General features: G+C 41.4%; 1 protein-coding gene across 1 annotated transcript in view; it reads right to left on the bottom strand.

Moving 5' to 3' along the window:
* The window catches only part of zbtb16b (zinc finger and BTB domain containing 16b), a 32,881-nt gene extending 21,094 nt beyond the window's left edge, over positions 1-11,787 (bottom strand). Inside the window, exons 1-3 of the mRNA XM_015035840.1 lie at positions 11,684-11,787; positions 8,392-9,640; positions 3,300-3,397 (exon numbers count right to left, since the gene is read on the bottom strand). Coding sequence (XP_014891326.1) covers positions 3,300-3,397; positions 8,392-9,545 — 1,252 coding nt within the window. The 5' untranslated portion in view covers positions 9,546-9,640; positions 11,684-11,787. The remainder of the gene's footprint in view (positions 1-3,299; positions 3,398-8,391; positions 9,641-11,683) is intronic.
* Positions 11,788-15,637: the final 3,850 nt, after the last annotated feature.

Raw genomic sequence — 15,637 nt, forward strand, 5'->3', positions numbered from 1 at the left:
AATGTTCAAAATCAGTTTTCTTCTAATGTAAAAAAAAAAAAAAAACAATTTTGCATTTGCAGTGTTTCCATCAGATTAGAAATAACTAAACTCATGCATGAATCAGCTTGTTTACATAAGTCATCAAATGCATGGCAGCGACGGATGTAAACAGTCGTATGAGATTTATCCATAATTCAGCCACAGCGCTGGCGCTCCACCAGCCGTCAGAGGAGACATGTCGTCCTCTTGTCCTCTCTTCTTCGTGGCTTTCCAAAACTGCCGTTTGTTTCCATTAAGCAGATTTATTTTTGGAATTTCAGTTTGCACAATTCTATAGTTAAAAGGAAAATGATGCCTCGTTTTCCCAGTTTTTACAAAACCGTTTTAAAAATTGTGGCATTAAATTCATAACACAGTGTCACTAATTTGTAGAATTACCTGTTACTGAATCTCTACACAAGTTAGACACCAGAACAAGTTGAACTCAGACTGGATGCAGAGTGTCTGTGAACGTTGCCATATATTAAATCAGATGGTTAGTTCTGTCTTTAAGCATTTAAATCCTCTAAAATGTCCCTGTATTTTCCTCCATCCATTTTTTCCATGAACTCTATTTGGCCTCCATGACCTAAAAAACGCTAAGAAAAAGAAAAGCTTGTTACCCTTTGAGGACACCGTCTTCAGGGTAATATGCAACTAAAACTTTCCAACACATATAAGTTTTATACATGCAGACCAAAAAATTTCATTTTGGTTTTATGTGACCAGAGTACCTTTGTAATATTTCCCGTCTGCCCTACCTGGCTTGTGGTGAACTGTAAATTTGACTTCTTATGGCACTTATTCAACTATGGTTTTCTTCTGGCCACAGAGTGGCAAGAACAGAGACTTTCTTCATCCACAAAGGCCTGAGTTAGTGGCTGTAACATGACAAAGTGTAAGAAAAACAACTTTTGCAAGGCTCTGTCCTTTTGGGCTGCAGAGGAAGCCTGGTTTAAGTGAACGCAGTTGAAAGAAAGGTAAAGAAGTCACCGGAGAGCCACGTCTACACACTTGTGCTTTTCTGTTGTTTAACAAAGGAAGCAAATGTGAAAAACTACAATGGAGTACAGGACAGAGAGAGGAGGGGGGCCGGAGGGGACAGTAGACGGTGTGCAACGGCCCATCTTTTTCTTCTTCCTGACAAAAAAGAGGAGAGCAACGCTGAAGAGTTTTATTTACCGTGGCCTGTTATCAGACTCTGAACAGTGAGCAGACTGTCTGCCTGAGAGGCCACAGAAGGACCGGGTGTTCTCTGTACAGCAGACGCTTCCCGCCTGCGGCGCATCCCTTTATCACCAAAAAAAAAAAAAAATCCCACTTCAGAGTCAACATCCCAAATCCCAACGCATGGACTGTAACTTCAGGTCACCTTTGCAACGCCCTTGTCTGTTCTGATATAGACATGAAAGAGACAAGTATGCATACAGCTTACAGAAACATCCCATTCTTGTTCTGCACTCACCTCACACCTGCACTGACAGACACATTGGACTAATATGTGTGATCACACACACACACACACACACACACAATTTCTCTGTTTCTCTCTCTGTGTGTGTGTGTGTCTCTGTTGCACGCAGCTGTTTGGATGTGGGTTGGCTCTCACTGAGATGTAAATCGGTTGCAGATCCATACTGGCCCAGGGCTCATTCACTGATCTATTTTCTGCTCAGCTGGCTTTAAATGAAGTTAAAATGACTCATTAAAACACCCACAAGCTTTGGGAACTCTGAGCACTACAGCCTAAATGTGGTCCTCTTTCAACTCTTCGCACAGACAGTGCACCACTGTTCCCAGAGCTGCACGCAAATAAAAAAAAAAGCCTCAATCTGTTCATTTCTCAAAAACCCCCCGTTCTGCTTCGTTTTGTCTCGAACAACATATAAAAATAAAAAATATATGTGTATATATATATATAAAACTCTGTTTGAGAACGGTCTTGTGCGGCAGTAACAGTGGAGTTAAGTGTTGTAGATCCTGATGTTGTTTGACGCCGTCCAGCCCGGTGTGTCGTGCCCGCGTGAGATTGTGTGATAAGGGGGAAGAGGAGAACACAGTGCATTGTCTTGTGCAGTCAAAGGCACGGAGTGTGCTCTCATCCATAAACCATCAAACTGTCTCCAGACGCGGCTGCAATCGTCCTCCATCAAAACACTTTGTCTGGCATACCAAAATAAGAGCCAGCATCGAGCTGAATACCAAATCAGCCCATTAGAGCGGCGGAGCACTCGCTCCTTAGCAACCAGCGGGATCTGAGGCTGCTATACTGAAATACACAGTGACAAAGAAATGAGATCCACATCTATCTCTCTCTTTTTCACCCCCTCACACCCCCACTCCCCATCTCTTCCCTCCTTCTAGTATTACGGGGTTGACACGTCGGATGGGGAGAGTTTATGCAAAAAATTCAAATGCGGTTAAAGGTGCTGCTGTTATGGATGTCGGTGCGAATTGAAAATCAAAGCATGCTGTGAAGGTCTGAGAGTGATGCAAAACAATGTGTGTGTTCAGGGCTGAGCAGAACGGGGGGAAAAAAAAAACCCAGGAAGACTCAGGTGAAGTTTAAAGGAGCAGATTCTCTCTCATCTGTCAGTGGCGTGCCATTCCTGAACAATCCTCAGAGAGCAGGCAGAGAGGACAGGGGACTCTGCCTTGTCTCTAACATATATTCAAACTGAGCTTTGTGTGTGTGTGTGTGTGTGTGTGTGTGTGTGTATGTTTTTTAAGTTTCATTTTTAGTCTCTGATCCCTCCTCTGTCTCTCTGCACCCGCCCTCCCCCCCAACTTCTCCCTCCCCATCCTTTTTCTCTATTTTGGATAAAGTAGCTGGGAGAGCAGTCAGGTCTGATTAAGTCTGCATTTGGGTACAGTGTGTTCCTGGACACACATCTGCGAGCGAGCCATCACACACGCTTCGGAAAACGCTGGCAGAACACCCAGGCCTGCCGGCAGCTCATGATGTCATCACTCAGAAGGGGCAGAGCTGGCGAGCCGCCATTCTCTCTCTCTCTCTCTCTCTCAAAAAAAAAAAAAAAGAAGGAGGAAAAGGAAAACAGGAACAATTCAAACAGAGAAGAGAGGCCTGATGACCTCGGCGTGGAAAAGAGAGCGTGATCCAAGCGTTCGGAGCGCCGCTGACTGCTGAGGGAGGAACGGGGGGAAAGAGGAGGGTTTGGGTGGAGGAGGGGGTGAACAGGTGCATCTGAAAGGCCGCAACCACTGTATGGAGAGCACCAATGTGCAGAGGTTGAGAGTGCGTGAGAGTTACTAAATACCTGTGTGAGACAGCATGTGCATCCTGAGCCGCATGCTGTCCTGGAAGTGTTTGCCACAGTATTCACAGCTGTTGCCCTTCTCCTCATTATGAAGCCTCCTGTGAAAAGAACGACACACTGATGTGAGAGCGCTAATGGAGGAGAAGAATGCAGCGAGAACACACTTGTAAAAATTTTTCATTTATTTCACGCGAACGGACGGCTGCTCATTGATCAGCAGGAACAGAAAGCGGCTGACTGCGGTTTACCTGACTCCTTTCCCGCACTAGGATAGATACTGTTATGACGGCATAACCAGGTTTAGACCGGTCACTTGTTGATGAACATCAACGCCGCTTTTTACAGGTGAAAATGACATGGAAACAAGCAAACAATCTTGTCCAGGACGGTGAAAATTACTGACCTTTTCATTTGACAAATTTGAGGAATTTGAGATGAAATCTAGTCATAAATATTTTAGTCCAGCAGAAAGTTGGAAAATGTCAGTGAAATTTAATCTAAAGTTGTTTCAAATGACAAAAAAATAAATAAAAAATATGTCACTGAACTGCAAAACAGAACATAAATATAAACTAAGAAAGTGGCAAAAAATCCATATATTTTACCATATGCTTACGCTAAACTTAGTTTTGAATTGTAAGACTTACAAAACTGATGAAGTGTTTTCCCCTTGTGTTTTTTACATAAACACGGAGGGGTAAAAAGGAAAACGATTAGTAAAAGAAATAAAAAATAAAATAAAATGCACTGTGAACATTAGCAATCATGGTGTAGAAAGTAAAACTTAGCCATGGAAACGCTATTTTAAACGACAGCCGGCAAGCTAGCCTGCATTTCTGTAAAGCAGCCAACTGCAGGCTAGTTACCCAAGTAGCCTGAATAATTAAGCGGCTGAGGTTTTTTGATAAACTTGCAGCGTTACTTTAAAAAGTGTGCTAACTTTTTTTTTTCTCTTTAGCTGAATTATGGTGATTAATAATCATAAGTTCAAATGTTAGGTTTTATTTAATCACATATTTTTTGGGAGGATATTGCATGTAATTCTCCTTTTCCAGGTGATTCTAAACCTACTGGAACGGTTGAGGTTTATAATAAAAGACAGACTGCCATCACACCAAACAAGCAACCTAACCTTTTCCTTACGGTAAAGTCAGGACGGCCAGAGGAAACGGAGACGTTTTCATCATACTTTTTCTACTCTTTAATGTCCTTTTTAATGAGAAAGCAGAGAAAGTGCTGGACTGACTGTAATCTGTACTGCCCCTCCCCCACCTTTTGCTTGTCACAGCCATCTAGCTGACTGTGACGAGCTCTAAAGTTATTTGCTCACTTGTAAAATAAGCTAATCATTTTATTTGTGTTTTATGATATGAAATATTTCAAGAGGGTAATGCTGTGGAAACTGAAGGACTACTAAGCATCACTCTTATTAAGGAAGCTGTCAAAACCGCAATTACTTACTGACTCGCTAAAACCAGTTTGCTATACAGGTAAATGGTAAGTAAAATGGTAGGAAACTACATTTTTTTAAAAAACTTTATTTTTACAACAGTAGGATTCAAATAGCATTTTTCAATTGCAGAGCATTAATCAATAGCGTTGAGGTTATTATACTATGAGAATCTGGACCACGTCTTTTCTCTACGGCCTCTGGACTTGGAAGCATCGTTGTTCTTTAAAAAAACAAACGAACAAAAAAAAAAAACGGGAGTGTTTTAATTCCTGAAAGAATCCAAGGCTATATGCAGCATCATTAGTCTGAGAGGCCCTTGGAGTTGTGAATCAACGCATGAATGCTAAAAGCACACAGACAATAGGATATCTGGCTAATTTCAGAGTGCAGACAAACGCGTGCCTCCACCCGCCAGCACTTCAAGACAGCAACCACACACAAACACACCGAGAGAACGCACACAATGTCACATCCCAGCTGAATAAGCTCTCTCTCTCTCTCTCTCACACACACACACACACACACACACACAAACACATGCAAATATACACACAAGCTTTTCCTGTGTTTGCAATGAAAAGATGATTCGCCGAAGCTCCGCCGGCAGCAAAACCTATCATATCATATCACACACAACCCAAGCATGCAAGGCATCTGTACTGTTATCCTTATATCACCCCCCTACAGCAGAGCACGTGGCCTGGAAAAGAGTCTGCGCTCAGGCAGCGCTCAAAATGAATGAAACCTGAGATGTTGCTTAACGCACATTAACATCAGGAGAGCAAAACAGGAACTCCGCCGTAAAGATTAGGTTTTATTTTGGCTGTGGAGAGTCCGTCTAACGTGACTTACAGAGCGTTTTTATTCTAACATGTAACACGTGGAGGTTTATTAAAAACACACACACACACACACTAGAAATAGTCAAAATAAGTTAAATTATAAATAATTATAGGATGAGGTATTGAGGAAATAAAATGCAGCGGTGTTTAAAGCTGAAGTTCTCGAGTTTAACTTACTTCAATATTTATTCCTTGTGTTTTAAATAGTATTCACAGTTTAATCAAATAATATTAGCAGCTACAATTAAATAGAATACAATATTTAAAGTAGTGAATAGGTAAGTTTTCAGTTTAAAAACATTAATACTCAGATGGCCTGCGGGCTTCTCATTAAAGAGTTTGTAAGATGAAAAGCAAACTGAATCGGTTTGACAATGATCTTTTATTTAAAAACTAATAAAAGCAACTTTAGATCATTCTTAAAATACAAAAAGCTAGGAAATGCAGAGACTTTAAAAGCAGAGCGAAGTTTGCTCTCTGGCTCTTGTTTCTGCAGCAGCTGTGTGGAGTAGATAGAACCGAGCTTTGCTTTTCTACGACCGACCAGAGAAAAGATCGTTGATCCCATTAAATATAAATGCATGTTCTGTTGTCCTTGCATTGGCATAAGAAACAAACTCAAGCGATGACAAAATGTATTCTTTATTACATTGTTTGTGTGTTCTTTATTACAACAAACGTTTGTGAACATGAAGTTTGACTCAAACGTGACGCTGAGGTGTATAATTTGGTCTAAATGACTCACTGACAGGCTTCAAAGTTGTCTTGTGAGTCTCTTAAAATGTGTGTTGATTACTAAAACTTCATCTTTGTCCTGGCTGAGCTGGGAAATTGTCCACCATTCATGACTTAATTATAACTTAAATAGTTTATAATGGGGAATTAATCTACCGCGGATCATCAGGAGGCATGTAAACGCAGAGTGGCGTTTTATCAGACCTCGTTGGTTTGGTCATTTCTTTCTGAACTTTTTCAGGTCATGAAGAATCTGAAACAGTTTTAATGAGATGATTCAAATTCACCCCAGAGGTACTGCATAGTTCAGGTTTTCACAATTATACATCATTCCTGTCGCATCGCTGAGATCCGTCGGTGCATTTTATTTTTTAATTAATTTACCCCGTTACACTTCTATTACTACAATAATGAACCATTTCTAAGTTTCTAAACAATTAACTCAAGTTTCAACCATTTAAAATTTAAGGTATTTTGCAATTATTTTTCTACCACCAGGGTCAGACTTTAGAAAGGGGCAGCAGCCCAGGGCCCTGGTATAAGGGGCGCCACAAAGATTTTTTATTTGTTTTTGTTAGTGAATGCTATTGTGCAACCATTGTCCTGAACATAAAAGTCACAAGCTGATACCAGATAAGTTTCATTAACAGTTTGGAATTTTTATGACTATAAACAATTCTGAAGTATTTGAAAATAATAGATTTCTTTGCAAGCAACATGGAGTTTTTGGCCAAGGGACGTATTGATATCTACTAATGTACTCAAATTATTATTAGTAAAACATTTCTTCTGTAGTGGATAGGGCACCAAAACTGACTCCAGCCCAGGGGCTCAAATCTTTGTGAGTCCGGCCCTGCAGCACATATTCCTGGGGTTTGTTTTGGTGACATATTTAGGAGTTTGTTTACATGTCTATACTTCCAACCCAGACCATTTGAATTTATTTAGCTCCTCAGTCTGAAACTGTGCCAGGAGATTCAAAGACAACAGCAGCAAATGTCAGTCTGCAGATCAGGTGAATGCTCAGTGACCTGGTTACAGACTTACAGCAACTTCATTGCATCCTCGAGCAGCGCCACCAACGCAGCCCCTTCAAACCTGCGGACATCAGTCTGTCTCCATGAGTAAGGAATGCTCATCACTAAGTATCCCACAGGATGCTTTCTTCCCCCCTCTAACTCCCCTGTTTCGGTGGCGCTTTTTGGAGTGGCACGCAGCTGAGATGTCAGCCGCAGGGGTGAGCAGGGGAAGGCTGTGATCCTAATCGTAGGTTAGCAGCATATTAAGGGCTTGTTGTGTTGCTAATGATTAATGATGACTCAAACACTGCCCATCTCGCACAATTAGAAGCATCTGCAATCAAGCTAATGAGTTTTTCATGGAAATAGTTGGTGGGGTTTTTACGTAGAGTGACAAAACACGAGCTGACAGGCTCATAAATAAAGCAAAAATAATAATAAAAAAAAAACACAACAACAAGAGAGCGAGTCGCGAAACAGAAGTTATCCATCATGCTGCCGAGGCGTCCAGCCTGGTCCCCGCTGAGAGGCTTCTCTCGTTGATGTGAAGGAATGCATATCAAATAGCCTGGGAGACGGTCTGTTGTGTGAGGCACACGTCTGCGCAGATAATCAAAGGGAATTTAAGAAACGGGGCTTTGTAAATAACGGCGTTATGTGACATGGAGGCCTCTTTACATCAATCCCCCCCTTTCCCTCACAAAGACCCGATTCAAAAGATCCACTGTCAAAACATGAGCGCAGGTGTCCCTCTGAATAAATTACCATATTTACCGTTGCTTCTTCCAGCTTCTGGATCATAGTATTTAAACATCAAAGAGAAAAAGGATGACCTGTGGTCAGAACTAAATCTTTCTCATCTCATTTTTTTAATAAAGTACAATGAACACAATGACTGGCAGATCTCTAGATCACCCTCAACTATCTGGATGGAGATTTATATTTGAATTCCCACACTTGTAATTTATACTTATTGGTTGTTTAACTTGTCTGGGCCTTTTGGGCATCAGGAGGACGTGAAAGTTGGATGTTTGCGCGCTTACCTGTGCTGCTCCACAGCCTGTCTGCTATGCAGCTGGAGGCCACATTCACCACAGCACTGCTGGCCCTGAGTCTGGCCCTCGTGCCTCATTCCTGCTGCAAACTGGCCCAGCCTGCTCAGCAGCTCTCTGTGCAGGAGGCCATGGTGCAGCAGGCCGCCGTAGGCCCTGGGATCCAGCGGAACGCCCAGAGATGGCGCCACTGAAACGGACACCGGCAGCCCCTCTCCCGTGTGGTTGGAGGTCATGGAGTAAATGGAGGCCAGGTGTTTGTCCGCGATCCCGGGGAAACCGTCAAGAGCGTTTGTCGCTGCTTGACCCCCATCTTCGGAACCCGTGTTCAGCTCTCGGGCGCTGGTGATCACGCTGCCTCTGAGGGGCGTCCCCGGGCCCTCGTCTCTCGGCGGCTCGGATGTGCCAGTCGCCTCCCCTGCGCCGGATGACTTGCCCTCACAGGTTTCGTTGTCATCCACCTGCATACGCTCTGATTTGATACTTCTGGTATGATCCAGGGGCGAGTTGTTGCGAACCTGCTGGGAGCTTTCCATGTCGACCTCGGCGTCTAGTTTGGGACTCCGTTGAGGAGCTGCATCACACTCCGGACCCGGTGACGTTCTCTCTGCCATGTGGTACAGAGCCAGGTGGTGGAGGGCGGTGGGACTGCCGCACTTTGTTCCGTCCTGTAAGGAATGCTTCTTGGACATCAACATATGCCTCCAGTGCCTGGCCCGACCGTGATCGCCATGATCTCCAGAGCTGTGATTCCTCAACGCCACCTCTTCGGTTTCCTCCGCTTGGATGGTCTCAAGCACCTTCAGGCACTGCTCTTCCAGGTACTCTATCTCCAAGATCTCGGCGGCGTATAGTAGGTCGTCCAGGTCCTCAGCCGTGGCCTGGAGGGAGGCGGTGTAGGCGTACTCGAGGATCTGCTGAAAGGTCTTAGGAGAGAGGAAGTCTAGGGCGTAACGCAGGCTGCTCCGGTGGAAAAGGATCTCAAACATCTTGCTGGTGCAGGCCAGGACAGTGCGGTGCGCCGGAAACTCCTGGCCGTCCACAGTGATGATCACGTCACACAAGGTGCCGGTCAGGCGCATCTGATTGGCCCGCTGCAGGAGCGTGCTGGAGTGAGTGGGGTTGTTGAGCTGGAGAACACCCATGTTTGTCAGAGCAGTGTCCACTCGGGCCTTTGCTGAGCCCACGCATGAGGTGTGGCTGTCCTGCCTTCTTCTCTCACCTTTAGCCGGTTGTAGCTCTGTGGTTTTGGTGGAGGAGGGAAGACAGAGAATCAATTCTGCCTGATTTACACACAGAAGCAGCCCAAAGCATTCTATTTTAATTTATTGTTGAATAGTCCTATGTTTAGTATAGTAGCTGTTTTTATACTTAACATTTTTACCCAATACATGTACCTAATCAAGAAAAAACTGAAAATGCACATGGGCTGCGCAATATTAGAACGACTTCTGATGGTAATTTTAATTTTTTAAATTGTGAAATCAGGAAACGCATGTTTTCCTCTCTTCTCTCATTTCAACCATTCCGCCTGTCTCTATGACCTTAAGCATCTGATCTCCATCATGCGAGTTGTGACTAGCTACTGCTGTGAGACGCCACCTGACAGGTTTATTATTAGCCATCAAGGTGTGGATTTCTCACATTTGAAATTTATTGGCCCACTATTTTTGCATTTAATAGCTTCTGACGATATTTAATACATGGATATTGTGATTATGATATTTTTTATTTATTGTGCAGCTCTAACATCTGATTGGTCAGAAATTAGAATCAACAGGTCATATTGTAAAATAATCAACACATGGATGAAAACTAGAAATTCCCACCATTTTTGGTCTTTAAATGTGTCAAACAGCATTGTATGTTTAGTTTACTAAAACATCAGTTAAAGGTTAGTGACATGTACTTTGATGCATAGTTAACGATAATCTTGCAATATTTTTTATTTAAATGTCAAATTTAATGTCCATCAAATAATCTGAATATTTTTCTCCCATGTTATCATCCATGCTATTAAAAAAATAACCCAAAGTATTGCCTAGGAAAATTTTGATTTGTGCATTTCTGCTTCTTGACAATATTAGAAAATGTCACTCTCATTAATTAGATTTTATTTTATTTAGTTTTTAATTCTTGAGATACAACAATACTAATATAACGTGTGACCAATATTGCTTTCTAGTAGTTATATCAGATATATAAGGATAAAACTTAGATGAGCTGACTGATCTTAATTGGACGAGCCCCCATATCAAATTCTGATCAGGGCCCCTGTGACTCCTTGAACCGCCTCTGCTTGTGTAAAGATTGTTAATTACACTCCAATGGAAACTTTTATCTAAGCTCAATCAAAAGGAATATTCTCTCAGCAAAACATTAAATATTTAATCACATTCAGTGAAATATGTTTTCCCGAGTGATGTCTTCAGAAGCCTTATTTGATGCAGCCTCCGTGTTTATGTATTTTAATTAAGAATCAAAGGCAGACAGCAGGTCGATAAGCGCAGAGCAACAGTTTCCATTGCAGGTGATTAGTCTGAGGGCTCGTTGTGAGCGGTCACGTCGCTGTAATAGCGTCTGCATACTGAGAGGTGACGGTTCAATTTGTCAAGCTCCTCACACACATCTCTGCTCTCAACAGGTAGGCTTGTTTCTTACAAACGCCTATAACGGATGATTATCGGTTAATCTACGCGGCGCACGTGCGCCGGTGATCATTTAACGCTTCAACAAGTTATCAAACTCCCCTAAAATGATTCCTCCTGTACTCCAGTGTGTAATTTAATCCTTTTAAATCCTAACACTAGTGACATGTCTGACGCTTTTGTGTTTACCGGAGCACTTCAACGGCACCTCTGCTGATGCCGACATCCTCAACTGACCGCAACACCGGAGCGCATCAGGTGCAAATCCGCGTTCATTAGCTCAAACACGCCGAGGCAAACGAACCCCGAGTCTGCGCGCGCTCCTTCTGTCTGCGCTCCTGTGTGTGCGCGAGGGAGCGCATCCTGTCCGAAAATAACAGACCCAGTTTGCTGGAAATGGACCACTGACTCTGAACAGTCAAGTTTTCTAAAATCCCAAATCAGGCACAGGGATAACTTGTCTCGATTTCCACATCTCTTATGGAGCGAATCCGTTTGTAATCTGACCTAAACTGGTTTTATTTACAAAAATATACAAAAAGATATGTAAAACGAACTAGACACTAAAAAGTATTTGAGGGAAATTTTCGATTGAAATAAAATGAGAGAGTCAGGTGACAGAGCTTTTTTCTTACCTCCGTTTTCTAAAGTCCTCCGCTGATTATCCAGGCAACATCATGCTTACACATTTCACAGTACCCGCTCCAAACTCAGTCCTGCTTCAAGTAAGCAAATCATCAGCCTGCCACCAAACGTCAATTTAGCTGAGGGGAGGATACGGGAGTTCCGAGTTGGGCTTTCAAAATAAAATGCCTTTAACCACATGTTGAAGCAGTAACAGGACTAATCCGAAGAGGAAAATCTTGATTTATGAGGCTAAACCTGTAAAAAATGGCAACAATACTTATTATCATGGTTTAAGTTTATGCTACAGGATTGGCTTAAGGGTATCAAATTAGGGGCTAAAATTAAAAACCTGGGAAAAGTTGCAGCCAAATCGTATTTACTGAAAAACAGCTACATCTGCTCTAAACACAAGACAAGCAGACTTGTCTTTTACCTTTATGAACTGATATTTTGCTTCCCAAATGTCCAGTTAATGTCTATTTATCACCTGTCATTTCAGCATTTTTAGGAGGGGTGTCCCAAGATGACATTCATTAGCAGGTTGCTTATCAACAGAGGTGGATTCATATGTGTCCTGATTAACATACCAGAGTATTTAGAGGTTTGTAATGCTAGTATGTGCGGTCTGTGGGCAGACCACCTATTACAGACATTTGGAATCATCTTTCGGGTCAAATATAACTACGCTACGGTTCAAATTTAGCCCAAAAACCTGAGTTTGACACATCTTGGATGGAGTAAAGCAGACTAGTGTAGAGCTGTAAAATTTGTAAATTATAAAAACTTTTTTTTTATTTGAAGACTGGCCTGCATTTCATTTGAATTCAGGACAAGTGTTAGTTTTCAGTCCAGTTTTAAGTCAAACCTTAAAATTCTCTTCACAAACTGAGGGCTCAAATAAGTTTCAGAATAAAAATCTGTTAAAAAGTATAGGTAATTTTAAGCTTTAGTTTTTTTTTTAGATGATGGTTATAACTTGGAACCTTGCCATGACTTAAAATTAGATCATTACAGATTTTAAGGTGTAACAAACATTACTCAGCAGAAAATGTGAAAATGCAGAAGTTGTGTGAAAGAACAAAAAAGAAAAACAGATCTTTATTCATTTTAATATGAATAAACTTCATACGTTGTTTTATTAAAATATTTTTTTTTTCAAGTTTTAGTTTCCTCTAAATTTTTAGATCAATTCAGTAGAACACTGATATTTTTTATTTATTGTCGTCGTACCCAACATGATTGAGAGATGCACCTTGCTGCTACTTTTACATTTCGACCTAGTTTTTGTTAAACTGTGACAGAATAAAACAATAAATGCCATGGTATTCATTTATTTATTAGCTAACTTTAAGCCCTTTTAAGGATCTATGTTCATGCTTGGATAACAATGGACATGATTGTATTTAGTGACGTTTTTCTCTCCAGTAAAAGCCCGTCTCTTGCTTTACTCTGAAGTCGGCCGTCCTGCTTCCTGTGCCAGCGGTTAGCTTGACCGGCTGTGAGAATGTCTGTGAGAACGTCAGGGCTTGTTTCTCCATCACAGTTTCTGTCAGGCGGATCTCCAGGACATCAGAACTGGCAACAGAGTGAGGAAATCCAGAAATCAAAAAGTGACAGGCCTTCTAATCAGTCGCCATCGTCTTGAGATTGTTTATAGCGGAATAATGCACATCAGTTAATGAGTGCTTTAGTCCATCAACAAAAACAAAAGTAACATGCCAGATTTACCACAACAGGTTCGTTTCTAACAGGCTGAGGGTGTGTAATGGATCCGTGTCTCTACGGGGAAATAAAACTTTATGTAGAGTAAACAGGTAAAGAGTGGCTGAAAGTGGATTCCAGGCCGTGTCAGTGTGTTTGTTGACGCTCTGTTGACACAACACAGGTTATGTCACAACAGATACTGAAGGGAAGGAATGCCACGTGAAAATACCAAGGCCCCTACTGGAACATAGTTCTGACATCTGAGCCTGTTTGTATCAAGTTTGTTCCTGCACAAACACATTTTCAAAGAGTAACATTGATTAGTTTAGTTTGCAGCCCAGCGTCTCTCTCTCTCTCTCCCCGAATAAAACATTCTGATAAGTTCTGAGGAGGAAGACAACCTACTTGTTCAGTAACATTTCAGTAAGTAATCCAGGGTGTTTGTCGTGTGGAAGGAGAAATTTGGAGGGGGGAAAAAAAAATACGCCATCACTGCCATCTGCTGTCCAACGCTTGTCACTGCATAAATGCGAGCGTAGAAAATAAAATGGTGAGTGACAGAAATATTAGAAAAGGATTCAGAAGTTAATTTATGTCAGGAAATTCAAACTAATTGCATTCAGTAGTTATATTTCTCAAACATTTCTGTTAGTTCAGATATATTTGGCTTACAGGCAATGAAAAAAAAGAAACGATCAGCTTCTCAAAGAACTAGAATGGCACTTTTAAACATTTTTTTAATACAGAACTGTTAGTACGGCACACAATTATGAGTAGAACTGGTTACTTGCCACTTATCCATCAAACACTCTGGACAGCAAGAATAGACTACAAAATGTCACTGGTAACGGAGCTGGCTGACCACAGGGTCATATGTCAAAGAATATTGATGAAAACTTGAGAGAGGAAAACAATCATCACATTCTGACATCCAGATTCTGGGGGAAGAGGGGAGAGGTCCACAAAGATGATTTGGGGAACCATGTGCTGTGCTGGTGCTGGTCCAGTGTGTTTTATCAAATCCAGGCAGTGCAGTAGTCTACCAGGAAACTTTAGCATATTTTATGCTTCCCTCTGCTGACGAGCTTAACACGGATGCTGAAACCATTTGCCAGCTTGATTTGACAACTTTACTGACCTAAAATTCAAACATAAACTAAGGTATTGCATAACAGGAAGGACACCTTCCAATGATGGAGGCAAGTGAAAACACCTTTATTAAAGTAACCTCAAAGCCACTGGTGATGAACGCCTCCCTACACACTGCATGGATGCTGTAATTCATGCAGAAACAGCTGTGATTAACTGCAGTACATGTAGTGTAGAGTATGAGTTCAAAGCCACGTATTTATATATATGATTTATTTAGTCTGGTGTTCTAAAACCATGATAACAGAAATGTGTATGATGTTTCACTTTTGAATATTCAAAAATTCACATTTTTTTTTTATTGAATCAATTTGCAAAGTTATTAAAGACAACTCTGTCTCTCCATTTGTGCTCTAATATTTTCTACCACACTTTTTTCTTCCACTCACCTTTCCATCAAAACACTTGGATACAGTTCTCTTAACAGCCACAGTTATTCTGTAAATCCTAAACGTTATGAATGCTTGAAAAGTATCACAGTTTGTAATATGAGTATCATTCTCGGACAGAGTGTGAAAATTCAGATTTATTGACACGCATCTGTAAGTAAATAAAAAATAAAATGTAAATACAAATAATGGGCTAGGAGAAAATTGGATTCAGAAACCATTTTTATTTTGTAAATGGGTAATCGCTCAGGCTGTACACTGATGTTTTCTGAGTTTTACCCAATAAAAACAGTTAGGAGCATCCAGAGACGAGAGAGCGAGGTGACGAGGTAACGAGAATGAAACGGGATGAGAAGAGATCTGTACTCCGTTCTTTCTGGACTTTACATTTGATATCTAAAGCTTCATTAAAAAAAACAAACAAAAAAAAAAACACGTCTTGTTCTGCTGTTTCAGGTGGCTCACCTGCTTCCTGCCCAACGGGATTCCTCAACTCATCAGGCAGCTGCTCTGGGTGAGAGATTCTTACTAAAACAAAAAGACGTTTTTTAAGACAAAAAAACAAAAAAAAACAAAAAACAAAAACAAAATCCAAACGGCACATCAGAAAACACGGGCAGGGGAGAAGTAAAAAACTTTGTGTAGTTATGCCAGAAGAAGCTCCCCAGGGAATACACATTGATTCGATATGAGAACAGGTTTCTCCTGTACAGACAGAAG

Source organism: Poecilia latipinna, unplaced genomic scaffold (genome assembly GCF_001443285.1).
Source record: "Poecilia latipinna isolate Pla-1442-1.1 unplaced genomic scaffold, P_latipinna-1.0 Scaffold1, whole genome shotgun sequence".
In the NCBI taxonomy this organism is placed as follows: Eukaryota; Metazoa; Chordata; class Actinopteri; order Cyprinodontiformes; family Poeciliidae; genus Poecilia; species Poecilia latipinna.